The 25,100-nt window shown below is 40.7% G+C and overlaps 1 protein-coding gene across 1 annotated transcript; it reads left to right on the forward strand.

Moving 5' to 3' along the window:
• Positions 1–275: 275 nt before the first annotated feature.
• On the forward strand, positions 276–20,547 carry DAPL1 (death associated protein like 1). The gene is made up of 4 exons (XM_061200512.1): positions 276–370; positions 8,497–8,584; positions 12,572–12,632; positions 20,370–20,547. Exons 1-4 carry the CDS (start codon positions 313–315, stop codon positions 20,484–20,486), a joined length of 324 nt encoding a protein of 107 aa, XP_061056495.1. The 5' UTR covers positions 276–312; the 3' UTR covers positions 20,487–20,547.
• Positions 20,548–25,100: the final 4,553 nt, after the last annotated feature.

Genomic DNA, 25,100 nt, shown 5'->3' on the forward strand with positions numbered 1-25,100 from the left:
TAAATAGTTGGAGAGAAAAAGAATTCCACTGAGTTTGATCCTTTCCCCTTCCTCCTGTGAAAGAAAGAGTCCCCTTAGCTGGCTACCTTGACTTCTCAGATGAAGGGAATAAGAAGAAAGTTTTCTTGTAAGAGAAAACTTGCCCCCAATATGTAGGTTCCCAGAAAAGCTAGATGACAAGCCCTGTTGTTACTCAGCAAAGCCCTTAAGGGACCCCGCCCCCAGCCCATATAAAGCCAGGGTGCAGTGGGGCAGCCGCACTCAGCCTCCAGAGCGCCGGCACTGGCCCTGGCCCTGGCCCTGGCACGCGCTATGGCAAGTGAAATGCAAGTCCAGCTCTCCGCATTGAAAGGGGGGCATCCTCCTGCAGGTAGGCTGCCCACCTGCCCTCTGTCCTGCAGACAGCAAGACCCCTCGGCTGCTGCTGCCCCTCCTTCCACGCAGCGCCTTCCACAGAGGTGCCCCAGTAGAGCAGAGACTCTCAACCTCCCCTTGTTCCTTTAACTTCCTCCAACCTGAGTTCCTCCTGTCTTTGATCCTTTTAGGCTTCTGTGTAAAAATCTCACCTGGGGATTTGTCAGGCCCGGTTGAATTAAAACCTAATTCTATATGGGAGTACAAGGGATTGGGCGCTGGTGGAAAGGAGCAGGTGGTGAGCTTGGACCTTCCCTCCCTGGCTGTAGGTTAGCAGTGACCCATTCACACCTGGAAGGTAATTTAGTGCCATGGAAACATTCCTCCCTGGAGGTCCCAGCTTTCGGACTCAGTCTCCCGAAGGTGCCTGTACATCATCCGACTTCACACCCAGCCAATCCGGCTTCCACGCAGAAGAGAGGAACCCAATTTTTCTCTCCCTTCTCAGGCTTTGGGGTTGGGCAGTGTGATCAGTAATGTCTTTTGTCTGTCACCAAGGTGAGGAGCACTTTTTAATAAGGACACTAGCATGGGAGGGGCTGACTGGAAAAGTAGCTATCGAGGCATTTTGCAAAGCATCCACAGTTCTTTTCTTTTTGTAAAAAAGGTATGCTATTTATATCAACTCCCTGGAATATGGAAATTAGTTTTATTGTACTTAACCATATGTTCATATAGATTGGCTGAGGCATGCAGGCCTATTTTTAGCTGATTTAATGTTCTTTTAACTGCCTTTCTTCTTTTTTCCTTAAGAAATATCTCAACAACTTGACCTCTTTGTTCTTGCCTTTCTCCATTAACAAAATTTATTTATTGGTATCATTCTTTGGCTCCTCTAAGCCAAGGTTATTTCAATCATCTTTGCTGCAGAGGATGATGGCAGGTATAAACTTCACAAAGCATCAAAAACTGACACAAGGTTCAGTGGCTTTCTGGTGAGCAGCCCAGCCAAAGTCAGAATTTTTACTACTAATTGAGTTTCCACTTCTCAGCACCCTGTCCTGGTCTCCTGTGGCAGACTCCTGACTTTTTATGTTTGTAACTGGATTTAGGAATATTTAACATTATCTATATTTAAAGTTAATGATGCTAATTAATGATCAAGAACTATCGATGCAAATTATTAGAAGTTTCTACACAAGGACAAAAGAAAACGCCATTCTCTTCCCGCCACTTCCACCCCAATCCTTCACAAAACAGTTCAGCTAACACTTGATTTGCTAAATGACGTTTATACACAAAGATCACAGAGATAAACTTAACCAAGTGAAAGTTTGGATGAAACCACCAGGAACTTTCTGTCTCCGCCACTAATGATTGCTAATTACTCTGTGTACATAGCACACCATGACGCCATCAAGCATGTCACAATGCCTCTGGCATGACAATTAATTATTATGAACTGTGACACTACAGATAAGAGGTTTGGGATAATTAGAATGGAGATGAAGGAAGACTTTTGCCTCCCCACTGAGAACAAGGGAGCAAAGAAGCCTCATCCTTCAGCTTGTCTCGCTATATATTTTAAGTCTGAACCAGATAGCTACTGTACAAAATTTTACTTATAGAACAAAAATAATTCATTGCCAGAATTCCATTAAATTTCACCTGATTTTTATAGGCAATAGACAGGTCCCTGAAAGTAGGACACAGACATGATGAAAGGTCTGTGAAAGGTCTGACATGGCCTTTGGAATCAGACAGTCCTGGATTTAAACCCTGCTTCCCTTCCACATCTCTGAGCCTCAGTTTTCTCATCTCTAAAGCAGGCGGTAATAAATAACATTGATATTGTAAGGTTGTTATGACTATGAAAGGAGATAACCTATGCAAGGTACCCAGCACATGAATGTTAATCCCTGTAAAATGCAGGCCTAGTAAAACACATAGCCATCAAAAAAAATGATTCTCCTCAATTGCAAGACCTCCTGATGTTTGCGGGCTGCATTCGGCACTACTGCAGTCGTCAGAGCAGAAGAAAATTGCAGTGGGAAAAATACATGTGCCTGCTCCACCACGGTTACAAATGAAACCACTCCAGAGTCAGCCAGCAGCTGTAACTCTTTCCCACCTACACAGGAGGTGCTTAGTGGTTTTTCTTTGATGTATATTAATATAATATATTGTACCTCTGTGAATCCTGGTTATAAATTTATGCTGTAAAACAAGACTACATTAAACATGAGGCGGCCTGGGCTCTAGGAAGCTTAGCTTTTCTGCTAAGGATTTTCTGCTGTTTTGATTTGCCTCGCTCTCAGTTTTATAAGAACTCCATTACCTGAACAGCCAAAAATGTGTGAGTAGAAGGTAATCCAAGGAAACCAAGTACATATGTGATGAACCAGAAAAAGCAGCAGTTCGTGAGTTTTTGTATATTCCTTGCACTTTAATTTGTTTTAAGGCAAATGAGTCAGAGCCATCAAAGGGGTCACCACTGAACCCCCAGAGAGAATCCATTTTCTGGCTCATTAAAGAGAGACGGAAGTTTGGGGAGTGTATCCCCAAGGGTGAAACTAATGCAGAAAATGGGGAGGAAACCATAGCTGCAGAAGGGCTAGTATGGTTTTTTAAAAAGCAAACACCAGAGGCTTAATTCTCTCAACTGCAGTCTGCTCATGTCAACTTCTGGGAGTTGATCTGTGAGGTTCAACAGAGAGGATGCGAGACCCACTACCCCACAGGTCACAGGGACAGGAGTTTGATGACAAGAACAGATGCTATTCACTCAACCCTGTGTGACTGGCACGGCACAGAGCCTTCTAGACACAGCACCAGTACTGCAGACTGATGATGTACCCTCATCCTTGTTTCACAGAGGAGCAAACTGAAAGTCAGCAAGGTCGAGGGATGTGCCCAATGCCACATAGCTGGTGAGAAGGGGCAGAGACGTGACAGTAAAGTGGGCCCATGTCAAGCCCTCTCCCTCTGAAGCGCTCTCTCCTTGCTTTTCCTGATGAGAGTCTTTTGTCTTGACTGACGGTTTAGAATATGCCAAAAACTCAACGGTGAATGCAAAGTAAGCGTTTTGCAAACATCTAACCTTTTAATTAAAATCTTCAAATGAGCGTTCTAAGTCACAAGGCAGAGTTTGCCCAAACCTTTGTGGTGGTCAGCTTTTTCACACACATTCTCCACTGATTAATGAAGGAAAGAAGCTCAATTTTTCTTGCAGGCTTATCTTTCTTTATCTTGACTACCCTCTACCAAATACTATGGAAAATGCCTGGAAAATCTGAACTGGAAAATTAGTATATAGCATTCTAAACTCAAGGGTCAACTTTCGAAAAGTTATAAACTACAAACGCCGCCACAAAATTATAACTCTTACTCAGAGATAGGAAAGCAAAGTTTCATTTTCTCCACATCAATGTAGATTTTCTAACGAAACTATCCAAAACATCTCTCTCTTACATTTTTAAATCTCTAGTTCATTTTGCTTATTGAAAGGACCTAAACATGGAATTATGTAAGTGATTACAAATGTTTTTAAATAAATTTATTTATTTATTTTTAGCTGCGTCGGGTCTTTGTTGCTCCACGCGGGCTTTCCTAGTTGCGGCGAGCGGGGGCTACTCTTCTTTGTGGTGCGTGGGCTTCTTATTGCAGTGGCTTCTCGTTGCAGAGCATGGGCTCTAGGCATACGGGCTTCAGTAGTTGTGGCATGCGGGCTCCACAGTTGTGGCTCGCGGGCTCTAGAGTGCAGGCTCAGTAGTTGTGGTGCACGGGCTTAGTTGGTCCAAAGCATGTGGATCTTCCCGGACCAGGGCTCAAGCCCATGTCCCCTGCACTGGCAGGCAGATTCTTAACCACTGGGCCACCAGGGAAGTCCTTTACATTCTCTTTACATTTCTTTTGGGATTTGTTTCTCTGAGTACACTATATTCTTTCCAAAGGGAGGGACATGATAGATTTTCTTTTGTAGGTAGATGGGAAGAGTTAGAATCACAGTAAAGACATTACAATAAAAATCATCTAGTTCAACTTCTACCAAATTCCCCAAAATCCTTCTAAAATATTCATGGCAGATACACTTCTTTTCTTTACTTTAACACACTAAGGGACCAGAGATATACTATTGTACTACGCAATCTTCTTCACTTTGATTAACACAGTTATATGTAGCCAGACTCTGCCTTTCTGGAACTTTCATTCTTTGGTTTCCATTCTCTCCTCTGGAAAAACATAAATATAAATAATAATAACTACTAATTATTAAGTGCCTACCATGTACCAGCCGCTTATGTCACCTCTATTCCCTAGGACAACCTGAACAATCAGTATTATTCCCTTTTGAAGGATGCAGAAACTGAGCCTCAGAGGAGTTTATCTTGCCCAAGGTCACAGAGCACAGGAGGGGGTAGAGCTCTCTGACCCTAGATGACATTTCCTTACCAATAAATCATTCCTCCTCCACAAGACAGCCCCTAAACTCCTTGAAGATGGCACCATAAGCTTCCCTTGAGTCTTTGCTTCCTCAGAAGCGATCTTTCCAGTTTTCCCAGTTCCTTGTCTGACACGGCTCCTTCTCCACTCTGGTTGCTCTCATCTGGACATTCTCTAAATTGTCTGTGCTCTTTCAAATGAGCGGCACAGAGCTCAACATTTCAAAGGTCTTCTCGCTTTTAACTATTGCTTATTTTAACTATAATAAGTGTGCTTTTATAGTTGGCTATAATAACCAGTGGAAGAAAATGTGCAAAAACAAAAGCATCAGAGAAAACAAAAGGAACACTAATAAGAAAGTAATTACAGCACTCCATGTTTTAAAAGCATTTGTCATAAGGAGGATGAAAGATACTGCTGGGAGAGATACTGAAGGCTCAAGCTCTAGGTCTAGAGCTATTGTGATTTGATTCCTCTTGGTAGAAGAGGCTATGGACCACACCACTCCTCATACAGTGGCACACCCTTCTCAAGCAGTCTTCCAGAAAAAGCCACCCCTTGGTTTATTTCATCTCTGTATTCCAGGGCTATTCAGAAGGTGTTTCCACATTATTTCATTTCTGTTGCTGATTATTTTGTATGCCTTTTTTTCGTGTGTGTGTGTGTATGTGTGTGTGTGAATTTAAAGCAGAACATGTATGAAAATAGGATTTTTTTCCTGGACTGTATCTAATATTACAGAATTCTAGTGAGACGCCTTTATAATCAATAAAAAAAAACTTGGTGATTCAAAATGACCAAGTGGAGTTTATTCCATGAACACAAGAATGGTTTGATAGTAAAATATTCATTAATATATATTTATAAAATTTTTATCTATTAATATAATTAACCTCATTAAGGTGAAAAACCATATTATATACATGATGATAAAAAGGCATCTGATAAAATTCAACATGTGTTTGTAATTTTTTAAGCCCAAGGAAACAGTAATAGAAAGATATTTCCTTAATATGATGAAAGAACTATATTTGAATATACATTATGTATATATTGTAAATATGTGTGTGTGTATATCCAACTAAGTATATATCATACTTAATGGGAAAACACTAAAAGCAATCCATTAAAAATTAGGATGACAAAGATGTCCATCATCACCACTATTTAATATTATTCTAGAGAAAGTAATATTATAATTATTTGCAGATTATATAAATTTTTTTTACCTGGAAAACCTAAGGGAGTCAACAAAAACATTATAAATAATAAGAGAATTCAATAAGATCTGGGTATAAAATCAATGATATTAATATAAGAACAACAATCTGTGAAAGCTATAATGGAAGAATAGACCCTCTCTACAACTGCAACAGCAGCAACAAAGAGAAAATACTTAGGGAATAAACCTAACAATAAATGTGTAAGATTTATGTGAACAAGTTACTGAGGGACCCAAAAGAAAATGTAGAAAATGGAAAAGCATACCATGTTATTGAATAGAGAGCAACCAGGAATATAAAGATACGAATTTTCCCTTTAAAAAAAAAATCTATAAATCTAAAGCAATACCATTAAAAAACTACCAGCAGGATTTTTTGGAGGGAATTGACAAACTGATTCAAAAGTTCATATGGAAAAATAAATAAGAATAGCTAATAAAATTCTGCAAAGAAAATGTAGCAAAGAAGGACTATCAAAATTAAAATATGTTAGGGACTTCCCTGGTGGTCCAGCTGTTTAAGACTCCGCACTTCCACTGCAGGGGGCGTAGGTTTGATCCCTGGTCCGGGAACTAAGATCCCACATGGTGCGGCCAAAAAAAAATTTTTTTTAAATATGTTATAAAGCTACAATCATTAAAATAAAGTTGTAATGGCATATAAACAGAGAGATTAATGGAACAGAAGTCCAACAGGACAAATGGACCAAAAATGTGAACAGTTTATAAAAGAAAATACAACTGGCTTCTGAAACACAGAAATAAGCTCAACTTTTAATAAAATATAAGAAAGGCAAATTACCTTTCTTTTTCTTATTGGTTGATAAAGCCAAACATTTTCTAGTTCTCACTGTTGCTTGAGATATAGGGAAACAATCACTGTCATTGTAGCTGGTGAGATTGTAAACTGGTGCAACCACTGTGAAGGGTGACTTGGCAAGATTTAGCAAAATTTCAAATGCACATACTCTTAAGAATTAACAAGATCACTTCTAGGAATTTATCCCATGGATATACTTGCACTTGTGCAAAATTATGTATATGCAAAGGATATTCATTGCAGCATTGTTTGTGATAGCAATGGATTAGAAACATCTAAAATGTCCAACGGTTGGAAATTGGTTAAGTAAACACAGAATGTTCATATAATGAAATTTTAAAGCAGATGTTAAAAAGAAAGACATTCTCTCTATATATATATATCGATAGGGAACTTACTCCAAAGTACATGACTGAATGAAAAGTATAAACAAACAAGATGTAGAACAATGTATGCTGCCATTTAAAAAAATATATAGGTATGTGTATAGAATGTCTATCAATGAATACATAGGAACTTGTTAACGTTAGCAGTATCTAAGGAGATGAACTGGAGGCCTAAAAATAATGGTAGAAGGGAGACTGCAGACCTTTCCATGATTTTTGAATTGTGTGCCTTATGCATGTACTATTACATAATCAAAAAAATCAATTAAATAATAATTTTAAAAGAAAAATGATGAAGTCAATTCACGAGGGCATTGAGAAATAGGTTTTCCTATTTTTCACTTTATTGGAGCCAGTTTTAGAAAATTGCCAATCTGACATTTCCATAAAAAGAATTAACAGGTTCAAACAAATCAATGTCCATTTAGCTTTTTCTCATTTGAGCTTGTCAGATTTCAGATGTGCAAATTTCCTGGGAACAGAAAAAAGTATTTGCTTTGACTTGCAATCTGAAATGGGCTGCTCCTTTTCAAAAGTTGATTTCATCTGACATTGTTAAACACTTGAATTGCTGTTAGGTCATCTGTAGCCTAATTAACACTAATTGATCTCTTGAATGGCAGGATTATTAATGCAGTTTAATTACTCATTAGAACATCTGAGCTCCTCCAACATCGGAGGTTTGGGGTCTGGGAGGGAAGGTGGGCATCTGGTGGGATCAGAAGCATCTCTCTTGAATTAAATGCCTGTTATCACCACATGCCCTGACTTTTGGCTCATTCTCCAATCTAGCTTTTGAAAGCTTTGGTTGAAAAAAAATTTTTGCAAGCCTTGCACTTTAATCTTGTGGGAAAACAAGAAGGGTCACATAGTAATTGTCCGTTGCTGTCATGAAGAATGTAATTGGTTTGATAATAAGAAAAAATGTTTTTCAGTAAAATGCCTAAGGGAATAAATTGTTATCTCCTCCCCAAATCGAAGATGTAATAAACACCTCTGCCTTTTTTAGCCTCAGGTCCCCCTCTCCGAACACAGACAAGCAAAAACCTTAGCCCTTCTCTCCTTCCCACCTTGTTTGCCCAAAATATTTTTTTCTTCTGTTATGCTAGTTCAGGGTACCTTTTGATTATGTTGTTTTAGATTAAAGTTTAGCTCTTCAAAAAGTTCTGAAATTCTTCAAATCTACAATAAATTCATACCTTGAATAACAAAGCAAACTTTCTCTTGCTGCCCTAAATATGACTCCCTTGTTGATGCTTATTTGTTTATAGTAAAAGCTGGAGGAAAGCGAATTTCCAAAAAACAAGAAATTGGCATCTTGGAGAGACACACCAAGAAAACGGGATTAGAGAAAACAAGGTAGGGGACTGCTTAATTTCTTTTCCTTCTTCATCTTGATTTTTAAGTGACTCTACTGTCAGAAGTCAGAGGCTTCGCTGGATCTTAGGACAAACCAAGGCTCCCTAGGCACTTACTAACCAGAGTTAGAGGCAGCTGGCATGGTGGGGTGGGGTAGGGGTGGGGGTCAGCATGGGAGAGGGGGTTAACTACCCTCTGGAGGACTCTCTCTGCCCATCCTCCTCTTCCCTGCAGCCAGCCCAACTGCCTCCTGCTTAAAAAGCAAGGTCCTGAATGCATCCAAACAGGACTCACATCCCTGTATCTTATTTTCACCTTAGCCTTTAAAGTACTGTCCCTAAGCTGGCCCTGTGTTTGTAATAAGTTTTCTGCTGAAGCAAATCTGAATTAAAAATAAATGTGCTTTTTTGTTTTTATTTTTAAATTCCTCACTCAATTATTTAGAAAATAATGGCCACTGTATTTGGCACATCTGGAAGGAATTTGGATACGGAGGTTGTTTTCTCCCTGCTCCTTCCGCAGTAACCTTGACACACTGCACTTTTCTCAGAGCTAAGCAGAGAGCCGTGGGCTGGATCTCATGTACAAATGGCCCAGCCCCTCTATGCCTTGGGTAAGAAAAATAGTGCCTTCAAAAAGAAGTGAACATGTGAAACTAGCTCCTCCAAGTAGAGGCGCTTCAGAGCCTATTTCAGGATGGTTTCCATAGGTGAGCTCATGAGTGATTCAAAAGGAGTGAATTAGAGGATGCTCAGATACATCCTTAAGAGTTAAAATGGTAACAGTCTCAGAAAGAAAGTGTGGAGGGAAATAGGCTATGGAATTTCTCGGGTTTTTTTGTGGGTTTTTTCTTTCTGTATAAAATTACTTTTTAGATCACTTGAAAAGTTTTCTTCTCAATTTCTGGGAGGGAAATTTTTTGAGGATTTTTCTACTTTAAGATGAAATACTCTGGGCTTCCCTGGTGGCGCAGTGGTTAAGAATCCGCCTGACAATGCAGGTGACATGGGTTCGAGCCCTGGTCTGGGAAGATCCCACATGCCGTGGAGCAACTAAGCCTGTGCACCACAACTACTGAGCCTGCGCTCTAGAGCCCGCGAGCCACAACTACTGAGCCTGTGCTCTAGAGCCCACAAGCCACAACTACTGAAGCCCACGTGCCTAGAACCCACGAGCCACAACTACTGAAGCCCGTGCGCCACAACTACTGAAGCCTGCGTGCCTAGAGCCTGTGCTCCGCAACAAGAGAAACCACCGCAATGAGAAGCCCGCGCACCGCAATGAAGAGTAGCCCCCGCTCGCCGCAACTAGAGAAAAGCCGGCGCGCAGCAACGAAGACCCAACGAAGACCCAACGCAGCCAAAAATAAGATAAGTAATAATAATAAAAAGATAATAAAATTAAAATATAAGAATTAAATTTTTAAAAAATGAAATACTCTATCCAAAATATATAAAGAACGCATACAATTCAGTAGCAGGAAAGCAAACAAGCCAGTTTAAAACTGGGCAGAAGATTTGAATAGACATTTTTCCAAAGAAGATATACAGATAGCCAACAGGTACATGAAAAGGTGCTCAACATTATTAATCATCAGGGAAATGCAAATCAAAACTACAATGAAATATCACCTTACATCTGTCAGAATGGCCATTAACAAAAAGTCAAGAAATACCAAGCTGTGGCAAGGACGTGAGAAAAAGGGAACCTCTGTGCACTGATAGCTTGTAATACACATTGGTGCAGCCACTGTGGAAAGCAGTATGGAGTTTCCTCAAAACATTACAACTACAACTTCCATGTGATCCAGCAATTCCAATTCTGAGTATTTGTCTGAAGAAAATGAAACCCTAACTTGAAAAGATACATGCACCTCCACATTTATTGCAGCATTATTACAGTAGCCAAGACATGGAAGCAACCCAGGTGTCCATCGATGGATGAATGGATAAAAAAATGTGATACACACACACACACACACACACACACACACACAGAGGAATACTGTTCAGCCATAAAAAAGAAGGACATCCTGCCACTTGTAACAACGTGGATGGACACTGAGGGCATTATACTAAGTGAAATAAGTCAGACAGAGAAAGACAGTGCCATATGATCTCTCTTGTATGTGGAATCTAAGAAGAAAAATAAACAGGACAACAACAGCAAAAACTCGAGCTCATAGGTGCAGAGAGCAGATTCATGGTTGCCAAAGCTGGGGGGAGAGGGGATTGGTGTCTGGGGTAGACAATGGGTGAAAGAGATCAAGAGGCACAAACTTAGAGTTATAAAATAATTAAGCCCTGGGGATGAAATTATAGCATGATGACTATAGTTAATGATACCATATTGTATATTTGTAAGTTGCTAAGAGGGTACACCTTAGAACTTCTCATTACAAGAAAAAACATTTAACTATGTATGGTGAGGGATGTTAACTAGACTTACTGTGGTGCTCATTTTGCAGTATATACAAATATCAAATCATTATGTTGTACACCTGAAACTAATGTAATATTATATGTCAGCTATACCTCAATTTTTAAAAATTTGCCCCTTTGGCATTAAGCTTTTGTTTCTTCTGAATCAGAAAATAACTATCGCATAATTAAAGCAAAGCTATAAGTCCTCAAGGGTAGGAGTCACATATTATTTATCTCCTGACCCAGCATCTAGGAAAGTTCCTAGAATAGAGAAAGCACTCTGTAAATGACGTCACACTGTCATTGAATTGCCAGCTGGTTAACTTCAAAAACCTATCCTGCTACTAAAACCTGACTCAAGTGTAAGCCCTGTTTAGTGTGACACCGGTAAACATGCCTGGGCCAGGGGCTCAGGAGCTAGAGTCATAGCTTGGAAATGACCTTCTAGTTGGCAGCCATGTACAAGTCATCCGTTTCTTTGCACCTCAGCAAAAGGGACTTACTGTTAATTCTAACATCAGGTAAACACTGCAGGAAGAGGAGCTGCCTAGAGAGTCATAAAGTGCTGATTGGAACCCTCTTAAAAAAATTCAATTGTTTTCTAATAGTCATTAAAAGATGGGAATTGGACCACTACAGAACTTAAAACAGCAGAAAAATAGCTCTCTTGTCCTGTTTACCAGGGATAGATATAGGTATGTGGAAGCTGAATCTTATAGAACTGGAGGACCATTTTAAGGAAAAATAATACAAAATTACAAATATGAAATGGCTAGGGCCCCTCCCAGGGCCTTGAAAGGAGACTGTGCAGTGAGAGGCCCTTAAGCTTCCCTAGCTCCCCCATGAGTCACCTCTGCTCTTTATATCTGCTTCGTGAGTGTTTGCATGGATAGGATTGCCTCCTTTTTGTGGACAAACACCTCCTTATATCTTCTAGGAGAATAGCTTTTGAAAAATATAGCGTAGAAAATAAATTTCTAAGCATCATCAATCTGTGTCCATACCCCAATAACTTCTACTAACCAACACAAACCATCCAGAAAAAAGTATGCCAAGCGCAGAGCTCCCTTCAAGAAATTGCCCTGTAAGCTCAGCCCTGATTGAAACTCTCCTAGCAAATAACTTGGCCTGAGAAAAGAAGCCAGACACAAAAGAGCACCTGCTGTATGGTACATTTTATGATATACAAATAAAGTCAAAACTAATATATGGGGCTGTAAGTCAGGGTAGTGATTATTCTTAGGGGCAACTGGTTTGACTAGTGTTACAAGTTTGTGAATGTTCACCAGCCTATACGTTGATAATACGTGCACCTTTCTGCATGTATGCTGTACTTTGATGAAAAGTTTAAAAATATTAATTATAATAAGTTGGCCTGCAAAGCTTGTTGTAGTACATGGGCACACAGGGTAGGATTTTTTTTTTGTTGTTGTTGTTGTCTTCCAGAAGTAGCCAAGCAGAATGAAAGCTAAAAGGCCAAGTAGATAACCCTCTGTAAAAATGGTTTAGCCTCTTTAGTGGGAAAGTTTCCATTTCTATGTGAAGTTTCTTTTCATCTTCACAGTGCCATTGCAAATGCTGCCAAAATACAGACGATGGATGCCCTGAACGATACGCTGGAGAAGGTGAGCCATGGGTGAGGTGCATCACGTGATGCTCCCAGCCAGTATTCACCCAGCCACCCAGCCGATCAGGCTGCATGGGTGAATGAGCTGATGACCACTGGGGTGTTTTCCACCTCAGAGGTTTGATGTCCTTGTGAAAGAATCTGCTCTCAGTTCAAGGAACACGAAGTGGTTTTGATGAGAAAAGCTGATGCTCCCAAATTCCTAGTGTCTATTTAATAAATCATTTCAAAAATAAGATAGTAAATTAAGCAAGAATCATGATGCCAAATTGGCAGAACTTGACGTTGCCATCCCAAATATTTATTGGAAACGTTGGCCTGTTGTTATAAAAAAGGCAGCCTGTGTATTGGGAATTCAGCCCTTTTTGAACTTCCTCCCCACCACTGCACTCCCAACAGGAAATGTTTGATTTGAGGCCAGGGTGGGTGGTGGAGGGTTGCCCATTTGGGGGCTGGAGGAAGCCTGGGCACTGGCTGGCTTTATCTAGTAAAGTCTATTTATGAAGGTGGTTGACCATTGCTATTTTTAATTCTGTATCTTGAATTCTTTCTAAGTAGCTCAGGAAACTCAGAAAATTCTTCCCACGTAGACAGTGGTTTAGTTTTGGATTCAATCGTTTGTTTTTAAATGTTGTAAGTGAGCTGAGTGAGGGTCCTTATTCTACTTCTAGGGGGCGGGTGCATTGAATTCAGGCATTGAAGGACCACTCTTTCTGCTGCCCCCATATTTATTGAAGAGACAGGACTGGGCGGGTGTCCTTTGCAGAAGGAAGACTTGCTGTTATTACCAAAATCAGGGGTCTGAAAAAGATTAGAGTAGAAACTGTGCAGCTAGACTTCTGAGACCCCTGTTTGGCACTGGCTTCTCCACTTGCTACCTCTAAGGTCTAGAGCAAGTTACTGATCCCGTGCCTCTGATTCGTCATTTGTAAAATGAAGATAAGGAAGAGGATATATATACTTCAGATGGCTGTTGAGTGGAATCAATGAGGTTCACACACAGGAAGTTCTTAGAACAGTGCCCGACACAGAGTAACCTGCCTGCACTCTCTGCTCTAATTAGTAACATCTGTTTTATGGCAATGAAAAGAAAGGGTGTGTCTGAAGCCCATGAGGCAAGTAGTATCAGGCAAGATCTTAATGACAGATGAAAGCTACAGAGCCTTCTCACATAGGGGGGCTTGGTTCTCCCATCAGATAGATCGGAAGGGGGGTGGTCATAAGTGACTCTTGGCCTTCCTGACTTTAGAAGAAGGGCAAGGATGGATGATGACCTGCCATGCACATTTTCCGGCCCCTGCCCACTAAACGCTTCTTCCTCAGGGACAATAGAATGTCCACAGTAAGTAGCGCTAAGTGGAATAGATATATTCCTCTAGAATATATGTTAACCCAAAATAAAGTGTTTAAAGAGAGTGGTCAGTAAAGGTTGATTATGCTGTACTTTAGGTATGATGCCAGAGCCTTTATTGTTTTTTATAGACACGTGCATATGTCTATGACATAAAGGGTTCTTTCCCTTTCAGTTAAAAATATCACTTCTGAATTTCAAAGATAAACAGAAGAAACAAATAACAACAATAAGTTGTATTTAGAAATCATAAGAAAATATTGAGTTGGTGTGCTGTTACAAATATTTTTAACAGCAATTATATCTATTTTTTTTAAAAAAGCCCCTTTAACACTTAGCTCCATGTCTACTGGCGTAGGTCTGTGGCTAAGACTGCATAGATTACTGGTTAGAACAGGTTCTGGCATTCTGGCATCAGATATCAGGTGCCTGGGTCCTATGCTGACTCTGTCACTTGCTAGCTGTGTGTCTTTGGGCAGGTTTCTTCACTTCTATGTGCTTCTGTTTCCTCACCTGTAAATGAGAATGTGGTTTATAGTATCCACTTCACAAAGATGTTGTGAGAATAAAATGAAGTATAGAACGTGTGCAAAGGACTCAGCACAGAGCCAGACACAGTTAGCCCGCAGTAAGTGTTAGCTTCTATTCCCAGGGAGATATCCTACAGGGCATCACTTGGAATCCAGGCAAAGGATAAGAGACCAGCAATAAAATCAAGTCCCAAGATTACCATAAGTCACTGTCTTGAATATGGAAGTTGGTGGGATCCACGTGGTCCCTTACAGCTAAGAAAAATCTTCCCTGAATCCATAATTCAACCTGAAGCATAATAGGATTTCATAATAAAAAAGGTCAACCTGGGGTGGAAAGACCAGTGCCTTTTAAGAAATAGATCTGCTGAGATCAGTGGTTGCCAGAGAGTGGGAGGAGGGGTTGACCACAAAGTGACAGGAGGGTATTTTGGGGGGTGATGGAACGGTTCTATATCTTGACTGAGGTAGTGGTCACAGATGGTATGCACTTGTGAAAACCCATAGAACTAAACACTAAAGAGGGTATCTATTTTACTGTAGATAAATTATACTTTAATTTTTTAATGAAAAGAAATGCATAACTAGCAGCAACGAAGACCCAACGCAGCCAAAAATAAATAAATAAATAAAAATTTTAATTTTAAAAAAAGAAATGCATAACTATACAGCCTAATATAAAAAAATAAGACATATAAAATATAGAGATATAGAGCTTCCCTGGTGGCACAGTGGTTAAGAATCCGCCTGCCAATGCAGGGGACACGGGTTCGAGCCCTGGCACAGGAAGATCCCACATGCCATGGAGCAACTAAGCCCATGCGCCACAGCTACTGAGCCTGTGCTCTGGAGCATGCTAGCCACAACTACTGAGCCTGCGTGCCACAGCTACTGAAGCCTGCGCACTCTAGGGCCCGTGCTCCACAACAAGAGAAGCCACCGCAATGAGAAGCCCACGCACAACAAGGAAGAGTAGCCCCTGCTCTCCACAACTAGAGAAAGCCCGTGCACAGCAACGAAGACCCAGCACAGCCAAAAATAAATAAAATAAATTTATTTTAAAAAAATAGAGAGAGATATAGATATCTGATGATAAATTTTCGTCTGCATTACAATGATTTTCCCAACAATATATATTGTCATGAAGATCTAACAATATGCAACTGGCCAGAAGAAATATAGTAGCAGAAATGAGGGTCATAGCCTCTGCATTTATTAACATTCCTTCATGCCCTCAGCTAGAATTATGTCTAGTTCCTAGAACCCATGTTAATTCTCATACCAGTTTAAGAACTTAGAGTCCAAAACAGTGAGAGTTATAGCCCTATTCATAGGAGCTCAGCAACCATTCAATCATGGCAGGAAATTTCTATCCATATGCTATTCATGTCTGGATACCCTACTTTAAAGCCAACCTAGGGTTTAAGATTTGGGAGATTGGAAAACAATTCCCAAGAGGTTGGAATTGTACAAATCTAAGTGGGAAGCAGCCTAAAATTTTCCCTCCCACTCTTTCCCCCACTCATCTCCACACAGACTTCACTCCCCACTACCTTTCTAGGTAGGTAGGACCCTCCCTTCTTCTTTAGTCAGTCTTTCCCACCTCTTCCAGCCCTAAATACTGAGAGACTTCATGTTGCCCACTGACAGGCCACATAACGTGTTTATTCCTGCAGAAGAGGGATTGTGTAACCACAAAGCTCTCTAAGAGAAAAATCTGGGAGACCTGGTCTTAGACCAAGTTCCATCTACTCCTTAGAGTCACGTAGCTCCCCTGAGATCTATGATTGCTCGTTTACTTAATTATTTTAAGGCAAGGAATGAGAGAGAATGATACTGCCAAATATATTCATTCTCCGGATAGTTACAGAAGTTAAGTTTGGCAATAGTTGTGAAGCTTCTCCCAACATAAAAGTATCCAGTTAAACCATTAGTAATGTGGTTGGGTTATAGTGCGGACGGGGGTGGAATGTTGAAGCCTAGTTAAATTGGGGCCACTTTTCAAGCTGCCAGCTATGTCACCAGGGCCAAAGTTAGTGAGATGTATGTGAAATGGGATCCTGGGGGAAAGGAAACTATCAAAGGCATCTGCAAATCTAAAAAGGTTTCTCTTGTTCTGTGTAGGATGATCCTTGAATTTCATTGACTCAAGCTGAATGTTTTGTTTTAAGCACTTTGCTTAACGGGGTGTGGAAATCTAAGTGCCAACACTCAAGTTGGAAGTTAACACCCTGGAAAGATGAAGAGCTGCCAGTCTGCTAATACCACCTGACTTCAGGCTCTAAAACAAAACCTGCCACCGACTTTTTAATTTCTAGAATTTCTTTCATAGCTCTAATCATAAAGACTTTTACCATACTTCTTTGACTTTTTCTCTGAAATGAAAAATGTAGGCTCTGAGGTCACAACTACCCAAGATGAAGGTAAATTCTCAATGTGGAAGTTTCTATTGATCTGCTTTTCAAGTTCAATATTTTGCCCCTTATGGGATGGAGCCACAGCCAGGAAGAATCCTTACACATATCCTTCTTTCTCTTGTGGGGTTAACCTAGATTCTTTTACCCTAATGAGTCAGACAAACACCTTTCATTCTACAAACCCTATCATTTTACAAAGATTAATGATGAAAAATCCAAAGTGTCCCCAAAGTTAAGATGTCAGACTAAAGCACAGGTTGTAGGTTAGAAAGCTATTCCTACTTATTTCTAGTCTGGACTTGAATATAAAATGTTCCTATCTCCATTGGTATCAAATCTACAGCAAAGAATCAGGGCATTTAATGATTGACTATTATTTACAGTTCCATCATCTGAAGGTAGACCCTTTATAGACTCTCCACCCACAACCCCCAAATCTTTCTATATTAGCATGCTCCTGATTGAGGGGGTGGGGTATTTGAGAAAGAGAACTTGACTCTCTGGTTGTATTTTCACCTGTCCCTATAAAGCCCTTACCCTCCGCAACTTGTACATTTGTAATTTAATAATTATGGGCAGTTTATCTAAGGCTGTTATCCTTGCCGGAATTGTTTCCACTATTTTCTCAATCCTGTTGATTTTTTTCCCCCTAAATTTTGCCAGACCAGTTCACAGATGGCCAACAGCCCCCAGGGGCAGTCTCCCATTCATTCTGATCTGTGGCATTCCTCTTTTGAGAAGCAGTTGAGCAGAGCGTTTACAACCTCAGTTAAATGCCTTAGTTGAAAGGTAGCCCCTAACCCTTGTGCATTCCTGGTGAGAACGTAAAATGGTGTAGCCACTATAGAAAACAATATGGCAGTTCCTCAAAAAATTAAATATTGAATTACTGTATGATCTAACAATTTTGCTTCTGAATATATAGCCAAAAGAATTAAAAGCAGAAATTTGAAGAGATATTTGTGCAACAGTGTTCATAGCAACATTATTCACAATAGTTAAAAGATGGAAGCCACCCAAGTGTCCATCAGCATACGAATGGATAAACAAAATGTGGTCTATATACATGCAATGGAATATTATTCAACCTTAAAAAGGAAGGAAATTCTGACACATACTGCAACATGGATAAATCTTGAAGACATTATGTTAAATGAAATCAGCCAGACACAAAAGGACAAGTATTGCATGCTTTCACATTTATGAGATACATGAAGTAGTCAAATTCATGGAGAGGGAAGGTAGACTGGTGGTTACCAAAGGCTGGCAGAGGAGGTAATGAGGAATTATTCTTTAATGGGTACAGAGTTTCAGTTTGGTATGATGAAAAAGTTCTGGAGATGGATGGTAGTGATGACTATACAACAATGTAAGTGTATGTATTGCTGCTAACCTGTGTATTTAAAAATTGTTGAAATGGTAAATTTTATGTTATATGTATTTTATCGCAATTTTTTAAATGATCAAAAAATGTAGCCCCTGAATTGTGGAGATAACCCTGGAAATGATCAAATAATGAGTTAGTGCCAAATTAAGCAATAAGTGTGTCCTCACACGCCGTTCTCCTCTCCCCTTTCCTTTCCCACCTCCACCCATCATCACTCTGACACCTTAAGAGCAACAATCAACATTGTGGTTTTCTCTCTTCTTTCTCAACTTGTCATCTTGCCCCATCCATCTCACCTTGGCTAATTGCCCAGATTTCTGTTATATCAGAATTATTTGTTCATTTCCTTTCTCACCCCCCTTTACCTTACATTTGACTTTAAGTAACTTGCCAAGTAGGTCTTCCTACCTGTAATCTCTTGAATGTGATTTAGAGCTAACCTGAAATAATCCATCTGTTTTAGTTGACACTAAAGACACCTAGTCTGGAAGAAAACTACTGAAGTCAATGACCTCTTAAGTTTCCTTCTGGTTCTAACATTAAAAGAAAAACAAAACAAAACACTCTGCCTTTACCACACTATAAAATGCATGTCATGTGGCCCAATGATAACTGATCTGACAAAAAAATAAATCAGCAGCTCTTTTGTTAGATTGTAAAGTAATACTTATAACCAATACCTCAATTATGTTTCTTCCTTTCTACTAGAATGCCAGCATAGACTGTCCTTGGGTTTAATTATCACACAACTTTTACCTTCTCATTGTAAAAGAAAACTTTTAGAGAAACAAAGGCAAAGTAAAGAAAAAGACTAGGAATTGCCCATAATTCTACCCCTCAGAGATAATCATTGTTAACACTTCAGTGTATATTCTTCCAGTATGTTTAATTTTTTTAAAACCAAGAAGAAAGAACTTTCTGGAGCCAAGTTTCACATGAAAGGGAATGCTGTGTGCTCAGAGCTCAGGGACATTTGAGAAGTGATGTAAGGCACATATGTTTTCCCTGGCTTAGAAGAGCCCAAACAAACCATAAACAGTGTGATGTTTGGGGTCATGAACAGTTTCTCTCTCCTTTTATTTGAGTGTCAAGGCAAGGGCATCTAAGTTCAATAGTGATAAATTAAATTCCTAGTGAGCTGAGGCATCCCTTGCTTGCTGGCTAGGGAAGGTGTTCTTAGGTACCTTTATATTGAATCAGTGGGCTTGAAAACCAAGAACTGGAATGGAACCAAAAGGCCTCTGGGTCCAAATTCTCCTCCTAGGAAAACTGTGCCTGAAAGACTTGCAACATTGGGCATCCTTTCCATCTTAAGCTGTCCTTAATGTAAATTCCATAAGATCTCTTTGTTCCATATGAAATTCCTCTTATTGTCAAAGTCTCAGTCTGTGTTAATTTAAATCTATTTAAGCTCATTTCCTCATAGATGTCTTCTGCAGAGATGACTAGTGAGAACTTTTGTTACCTGAAGCTAATAAGGCATTCCTCAGCCTTCTCTTTACCAGACTGTTCAGTTTGAACCTTATAAAATGGCCAATTTCACATACTTCAACCTAAAAAACCCCTAACTCTACCTAACTTCTTTCAGAGGTTCTTTATTTCTGATCTTCTGACATCTGAGGCGTTCTTCCTCCCCACCCCAGGACCTTCTTCAATGTCCCCATAGCCTTCTTAGCATATAGTGTTCCGTATATGCATAATAGTGCCAGAATAATTTCTAATATTGGAGGACTGATGAAGATATATCTACCTTTAAAAATGTCACTTCAAAACATATATATATATATATATATATAATTTATATAATTATCTTATATATAATATATTTTATAATTTTAAAAAATTAGAAACACTAATGAGGGAAAACCCAGGTTAACAAGTATATCCATGGATACAGAGCTAGAGGTGGTATGGAAAAAAGAGATACTATCAAAGAAGTAAACAAAACTGTGAAATTCCTCTGACCAGCTGTTTTGTTTTCTACTACTTTAATACTTTATGACCAAAAAGATCCAATATACTCATTTTTTTCTTTCCTCCTCACCTTTAGCTCAGCCATAAATTTCCAGCAAAAATGCACATGGCACATCAAAAACCCAGACCTGCTCTGGAGAAGGTCACTCCACTGAAAAGGATCTACATTATTCAGCAGCCTCGAAAATGTTAAGCTGGGATGTAAAACACAGCCATCTAGCCAACTGCCTCTAATATCTGAGAGCTTAGCAGAAAGGACCAACTTTCCACAGGCCTAGTGCACTTTCTTGGTAAATAAAACAGCTTTTATATCTTCTCTTCTGACTTTAGGTAATAAAGCATCCAAAATTGCAAATTTAGTTTATTCCTGGGCCTCATTTTGGTCCTAGTCAGGATCCCACTGATGTTTACGTGTGTAATTTTGTTGAATAAGTGGAGAATCTAGAATACTGGACTATCCACTCCACCTCCCTGGATAAGCTCTTTTCTCCTTGATGCAGACCAAGTGGTTCCACCCACAGTGAGTTCTCCTTGAAGGCAAAGGTTAGAAAGCAGTACACTGAGCCTTGCAAAGGCCAACATTCTATGCGAACGTAAGGAGTGATTCTTCTCAGTGTGTTTGTATAACATGCTCAAGTTTTCACTTGAGGTGAAATGTCTTTTCCAGTTTCGCACATAAATACATAGTTTGTTTTGAAGGTTTGGTGAGGGAAAATGAAAGTATTAGATTTATTACAGACATATTCTCTTCTGCAAAGCAATCAAGGTCGGAAAGTAGAATTCTAGTTTCAAGGGGAGATTTGCTCAGGGCCTCCCACAAAGTTGATGCTCTAGAACTGAGGGGCCCTGATGCTACAGGACATTGTGGTTGGGGTATAGAAGTTGGTTTTAATTGGAGGTGGAGGTGAGAGGGAAACCTGCTCTAGCTCTTCTACCCTCTGACACACACACACACACACACACACACACACACACACATACATACACACACACACACACTTCATATGCTCACAGGTAAATAGCCAAGAGCATCCTCAGGTGACAGTAGGGGACAACCACATTTTTTTCCCACAGAAGTTAGCTGCCACTCATAGTTCCACCATTCTGCACCTCTAACTAATAATGCTATCCAACAGTCAGCATTTCTCTCTACCCAAGGAAGGGATCAGCACTCCAGCCCATCACTTTACAGGTTGACAGCCCTTGGAGTATGACCTGATGCCAAGACTGTCTCTGATTCCTGGAAATCCAAAGGCACCTGGCGAAGGCCCAGTGGTCATGACGTTGCACCCCACCTCCTCTCCTGCATTATTTGGCTCTTTTTCAGGATTAAGAGAGCTGTTTGAGACAATATCAAGCTTCATTCAGTGCCCCCATGAATCAATAAGGGAGTTAGTCCTGACCACCCCACGCTGGCTTAGCTCAGTTCCCAGTCCTCTGGGACTATTGTCAGAAATATTCCAAAAAGGTAAATGTAGCAAGGCAAATAAATGCACAGAAGTTCAAGGTCAGCCATCGCTTCCCAGGGGACAGTAGCCAAGTCTAAGCCCGATGGTGGGTACGGGGTATAACACTGGACTGTGGTAAGGAAACTGGGGTTCCACGTCGGACCCTTACTAGGTCATAAACCTCAAGCAAGCCACTCAACCTTTCTGCTCCTTGTCATACAAGCACAAGAACTTCTGACCCCTCAGTTGAACCCTCGGAGTGGCATACTGGGAAGATGACAAAATGGACACAGGGATTTGTAATAAGCCATTTAAAGGGTATTGAGAGCAAGGTGATACCAGGATGATTGTCCTAGAAGCTACCAGAACTGTAGCAGTTGCAGAGAACTGTGAGAGATGATATAAGCTGAACCTAGAATAGGAAAGCTGAAGATCTGGGCTAGATGACAGCAGGGAGGAAACTGAGGAGGATGATAAGACACATGGGAAGCAAAGATGGCAGCACTGCTACATTTGCCTTTCCAGAGGGTGATATGAGGGCCAACCACCCCAAGGAAGTGCAAAGAGAAAAGGACGACATTCTCTCTGTCCTGAGACAGAAGGTGAATTGCCGGGGAAGAGAGGCTGCTCAAGAGGACACTAGGCAGCGAGGACCCCTCCCATTAACCTAGGCCCACACTTGCAGTCACTTGAATCACCGAATCATAGGAAGGAGTTTGATGTGAACTCCAGATCTGACAGGAAACTGGAATTATCTTGGAGACTGTCTTGGAATGACTGGAAATATCTTGAAGAAGAACCAGGCTGATAAGAGAAATTTGTGGTGATAGGGCTGCGCATGTAGAAAGCCACAGGGGCTGTTCCCTCTCCCTCCTGGGGAATGCAGCCCTGCACCAATGGGCTGTGACCCCACGCAGTTAGAAGCCCCTACGTGTGGTCACAGACCCAGCAAAAGCCAGGACGATGGGGGAGGGGGCGTCCGTCAGTGAAGGGCTGGGGGTTTACTGGCAGGTAATTTAGCTCATTCCTCCTCAGTTCAACAGGCTGTATCCTAGGCACTACCAAGATGAGTAAGACACTAGCCCTTGCCCACCAGGAGCTCTTAGGCCAAAGGGAAGTTGGCAAGCCAACAGACCAATATGGAAAGTTTAGAAATGGCTCAGTGAGGGGCGAGGGATGTGCTGGGGATGAGGTCATGTACAGGAAAAAAAAATGTGCTGGCTGTGGAGATCAGTGACTCCCATGCAGATCTTTAATAAACAGACTTTAATTGAGCTTTTTATTATGGAAATTTCAAACTTACAAAAACGTTGAGTGAATATTATACTGAACTGTCAGGTACCCGTCACAGAACTTCAACAATGCAGCCAATCTTGTTTATCTGTAACACCCCCCCTCCACTCCCCACTGCCACTTTTTCTCCCTCTTCCCGCTTTTCTTCTGGATTATTTTAGAGCAAATCCCAAACCTTAAATAATTTCATCTAGAAATACTTCAGTATGTTACCCCAAGAGATAAGTGCTCATGTGTGCATGAGTGTGCACTCACACTCTCTCTTTTTCTCTCTCTCTCTGTCTCTGTCTCTCTCTAAATTGAATTTTACAAATATTGTGGAGCAAAAGGGAGCATTTATGTAAACCATCCAAGAATCTTTCACCATAAAAAGGAGACTGGCTAGCCACAAGAGCCAGAAACCAGAAACAAAACAAACCCAAAAAACAACAGAGAGAGAGAGAGCAAGAAAGAGAATGCTGAGACAGTAACAGCCACAGAAATGACTGCCGTGGAATTTGAGAAAACAGTGAGAAGTGGAACTTCTGGAGGGAAAGTAGAAAATTAAGATGACTTTCAGGTGGAAAGAAAGAAAAAGATAGACATGCAGTTGTCAGGGGTTAACAAGAGGTACAGGAAGGAAACACTAGGGAAATTAGTTCTTGTTGAGGAAAAGAATAAAGAGAACACTTAAAAATAGCTAGTTCTGAGGTCACTCAGGTTAAAAAAAAACAGGGTAAGATAGGAATAAAGGAGGGTAAATTAATGGCAGTAAAAATTAAAGTCGATTTATTCAACAAACATCGATCAAGTTCCTCCTGTGCAATAGGCTTTCTTTAGTTGGAACCCAAGTCCAAGGAGGCTATGGCATTTGTACATATTATGTTTTAAAATGAATATCTAGGGCTTCCCTGGTGGCGCAGTGGTTAAGAATCTGCCCACTAATGCAGGGGACACAGGTTCAAGCTCTGGTCCCGGAATATCCCACATGCCATGGAGCAACCAAGCCCGTGTGCCACAACTACTGAGCCTGCACTCTAGAGCCCACGAGCCACAACTACTGAGCCCACGGGCCACAACTACTGAAGCTGGCACACCTAGAGCCCCTGCTCTGCAACAAGAGAAGCCACCACAATGAGAAGTCTGCGCACCACAACGAAGAGCAGCCCCCGCTCGGGGCAACTAGAGAAAGCCCGCGCACAGCAACGAAGACCCAACACAGCCAAAAATAAATAAATAAATAAATAAATTAATTAATTAATTAATTTAAAAAATAAAATGAATGTCTAGATGTCAGCAGGAACTGCCACTCCCTTCAAGTAAGATTAGCTCAGATGCCCATCCTGCCTCTACTGGATGTTCAAAGCCCTCCCCATGGTATCTGTGAGCCTCTAGGGGGTTACATTGTCATGGTCACTTCTGATTTCCAATAGATTTGTTCCTTGCTGTCCCCATATCCTACCACCCTGCTCTGGGCTTGGGACTTAGCCCTTTTCCATGATAAGCCTTACCAAAGATTTGGCATAGATTTACATCACAGGAACCAGACAGCTTCCAATAGAGTATTAGATAGCCCCACTCACTTCTCACTCTCCCGCAACCTGGATTTTGTTCACTGCTCATTGCACACTTGGCAGTCTCCTACTCCTCACACCATCTTCCTGGATGCTTTCATCTCTCCCACTCTCCCTTTCCTCACTCTTCTCCTCTCCCCCTCCTCCTGATTTCTATTCCATCCCAAATCAGCAATTAGTATTTCTGTAGTTGTCTCGACTCCTGAAAAACTACATCCTTAGGGAGTCACCTTACCCCCAAATCATCTCCCTGACTCCAGCAAGTCTTACATCAACTCTCAGGAGGTCAACATTTTCATCCAAATACAATAGAATGGATGAATGATCAATCAATTAATTAGTTAATTAGAAAAAGCAAAGTGACAGAGAACCTGAGCCAAGAAAAATGAAGGGCCAAAGGAAAGAGAGGAAAACTTGCAAAGGAAACATTGGAAGACTAAAAGAAAACACACACACACACATACACACACACACACACACACACACACACATACATGACTAAGGTAAGCAGAG

Source organism: Eubalaena glacialis, chromosome 1 (assembly GCF_028564815.1).
Source record: "Eubalaena glacialis isolate mEubGla1 chromosome 1, mEubGla1.1.hap2.+ XY, whole genome shotgun sequence".
Classification (NCBI taxonomy): Eukaryota; Metazoa; Chordata; class Mammalia; order Artiodactyla; family Balaenidae; genus Eubalaena; species Eubalaena glacialis.

What these genes read in the sequence shown, in the direction of transcription:
- DAPL1 (XM_061200512.1), top strand. Translation starts at nt 313, where the DNA reads ATGGCAAGTGAAATGCAAGTCCAGCTCTCCGCATTGAAAGGGGGGCAT. An exon ending in AGGGGGGCATCCTCCTGCAG is followed by an intron (nt 371 to 8,496) that starts GTAGGCTGCCCA and finishes ATTTGTTTATAG; the next exon opens with TAAAAGCTGGAGGAAAGCGA. An exon ending in TGAACGATACGCTGGAGAAG is followed by an intron (nt 12,633 to 20,369) that starts GTGAGCCATGGG and finishes CCTCACCTTTAG; the next exon opens with CTCAGCCATAAATTTCCAGC.